We start from the raw sequence: 2,508 nt of genomic DNA, 5'->3' as shown, positions 1-2,508 counted from the left end.
TCAAAAATTTCTTTTTTTTAAATTGTTTGAATTCATATATGACATGGTGGGTTAACCCTCATTTCTCGCCTCAAATTAAATTTTACTGCATTTTTGGCATGAAGTTTGAATTTGAATCAAATTCAAACTCAAACTTATATATTTCTGGTATAAACAGAAAAATCCTTTTCCTAACTCCTGTGTGGGCTAGCGAGCAAAGACCGACGATGGGCCTCAATTGGTTGGGTCGCCAGATTTCGGCTCCTTTAGGACGTCCTCTTCACCTTCCTCCAATCATCTCCACCGGCCACACGGCCACCGCTCATGCTTATCCATGTTATATTATACGTTGGGACTTGGGAGTGGAGCCACCGTTCGGCCGACGACGAATAAAAAGGGACGCTTCCTTCCATCGCCGTTCACCGCTGCACATACCTCGCTGAGAGACCGGTGGCGAATCAGCGGCCGGGAGACATGCTAGTACCGCAGTTTACGCCCACTTGGCCGCGTTGCTTGAGGGGCCACAGTCCTGCTGACAGCGACGCACGGAATCGTCATTATCTGGCTGGCTGGTAAACTTCTCCTTGTGGTTTACAACTACTCCGTATTACGGTAATTACCTGAAACCGAGAAACCGATTCAAACCGAATTAACTAAGATCTAAACAGAAAAAAATAGTTAGAAATTCGATCTTTAGTTCTTAAGAACCGAATTTAGACTGGACATTCAGTCTTGACCCTCGGTAAACCGAAATAACCGAGATACATTGCTATTCCTGGCTATTCTGCGCCGGAACAGTTCGGATGCTTCGTAAATTATCGGAGGAAGACCGGAATGGTTCCCCATCCAACCGAACGAGGTCTAAGGCTTTCTATAAGCTTTCTAATAGAGGTGGGTAAATATTTTTTTTGATATATATAAAAAGGAGAGCTCCCCTGCAGCTGCCCTCCGCACCGATCGTTCGTTGACTTAATAGTGGTTTAGTTCAACAACTACTGTGAAGAAAAATGTAGTTTTCGTTGTGCGGATTTAACTATGCTGCAATATAGGTTTGCTCCTTGCCCTGGCCATTGAGTCCGTCATCCGGTCTGAGACGTGCGCTAATCATTTTTGCTTATGTGGAAGCAAACTATTCAGCATTCACACACTCGTATTGATCTTTTCTTGAATTATTAATTAATAACTTTCTTGACTTGTCCGGCCGCAGAAAAAGGCGGTGAAGTGTCAGTCCACGGAATCTCTCCCAGCGCATCCCGTTTTTCCATCCATGGATTCCTCGCGCTGAGCGCGCACGGTGCTTGCGGGTGATGAGCGCGGCCTCGCCGGCGGCGCAGCGGCGATGGACCTCCCGTGGCTGGATCTGCCCTTCACCTTCCTGACGCTGCTCCTCGCCACCCGCCTCGCCTACGACTACTACGGCGACGTCGCCGCCGCCTTCGCCGGCGGCTTCTCGATCCAGGTCTTCCTCTTCTACTGCTTCGCGCGCTGGTACCGCTACGCAATCGCCGGCCACGCCGGCGACGATGCTGGGGGCCGAGACGACCCGTCGCCGTCGGTGCGGCCGCAGCAGCAGCAGCAGGGGGACGCGGACGCCGCGCCCGTGCTGACACCGCTGCTAGGGTCGCCAGACGGCGTGCGGCCGTCGACGCTGGCCAACCGGTGCTTCGCCGTGGTGTTCATGGTCTTCGTGCCGCTGGTCGTCGTCGTCTTCGAGCGGAGCCAGGCCGACGTCGTGGCCTACGCGCTCTGCCTCGCCATCATCATCGTCATGGTCGTCTGGCTCTCGCCGGACACCGGGTCAACGGTCTCGGCCGCCAAGTCGTTCCTGCGGCTCAGCGACGACGAGGACGACGGCAGCGGGGGCAGCGCCGGCGGCGCAGAGGACAAGTGCTGCGTCTGCCTCGCCGGCATGCGGGAGGACCAGGCGCTACGGGCGCTGCCGCGGTGCCGCCACCGCTTCCACGACAAGTGCATCGGCAAGTGGCTCAAGGCGCACCCGACCTGCCCTGTGTGCCGGGCCACCGGCGTGCCGCCGCCGCTCCACAGCGGCGGCAGTGATCCGCTAGATGACGATATTAGCCCTGTCTAGCTAGCTTCCCTCTCAATGATTGATGCATCTTATCTAACAAATTTGTGGTGATTTGTTGGGAAATTTGGTGAATCTGTATAGTAATCCAAATCGTTGTCAAGCATCAATTGGAAATGTCAGTAGTGATTTGTACATACGGTCGCGTTTGTGCACTCTGAGAAAAGCAAAGCCATGTCTGTCTATGAAAGTGCAATTATTGAACATTCTGTTCGGGAAAGAGGAGGAAAAATGTATGGTTTCGTTTCCATGGATCTTGTGCGCACCGCCGGAGGGAGCTCGCGCAGCCGCCGCCGCGGGCCTCGCGTCGCCGGTGGGCACTCCCGCAGGCACCGCCGCGGAACATCGAGCGGCCACTGGCAGGAGCTCGCGCGCCGTCGCTGACCGCTGCGGCGAGGGGCAGGATGGCGGCGAGGCCCCAGTGTGGGATCTGAGGAACTACT

General features: G+C 54.8%; 1 protein-coding gene across 1 annotated transcript; it reads left to right on the top strand.

The window, feature by feature from the left end:
- Positions 1–1,054: 1,054 nt before the first annotated feature.
- Positions 1,055–2,254, top strand: LOC136529240 (E3 ubiquitin-protein ligase Os06g0535400-like). Its single transcript, XM_066522329.1, has one exon. The coding sequence runs from the start codon at positions 1,319–1,321 to the stop codon at positions 2,066–2,068; it is 750 nt and encodes a 249-aa protein (XP_066378426.1). The 5' UTR covers positions 1,055–1,318; the 3' UTR covers positions 2,069–2,254.
- Positions 2,255–2,508: the final 254 nt, after the last annotated feature.

This window comes from Miscanthus floridulus, chromosome 19 (genome assembly GCF_019320115.1).
Source record: "Miscanthus floridulus cultivar M001 chromosome 19, ASM1932011v1, whole genome shotgun sequence".
Classification (NCBI taxonomy): Eukaryota; Viridiplantae; Streptophyta; class Magnoliopsida; order Poales; family Poaceae; genus Miscanthus; species Miscanthus floridulus.
The sequence above is the reverse complement of the archived record's forward strand: the minus strand, read 5'-3'. Positions and strand labels throughout refer to the sequence as shown.

Coding starts and splice junctions, on each gene's coding strand:
- LOC136529240 (XM_066522329.1), top strand. CDS start 1,319: ATGGACCTCCCGTGGCTGGATCTGCCCTTCACCTTCCTGACGCTGCTC.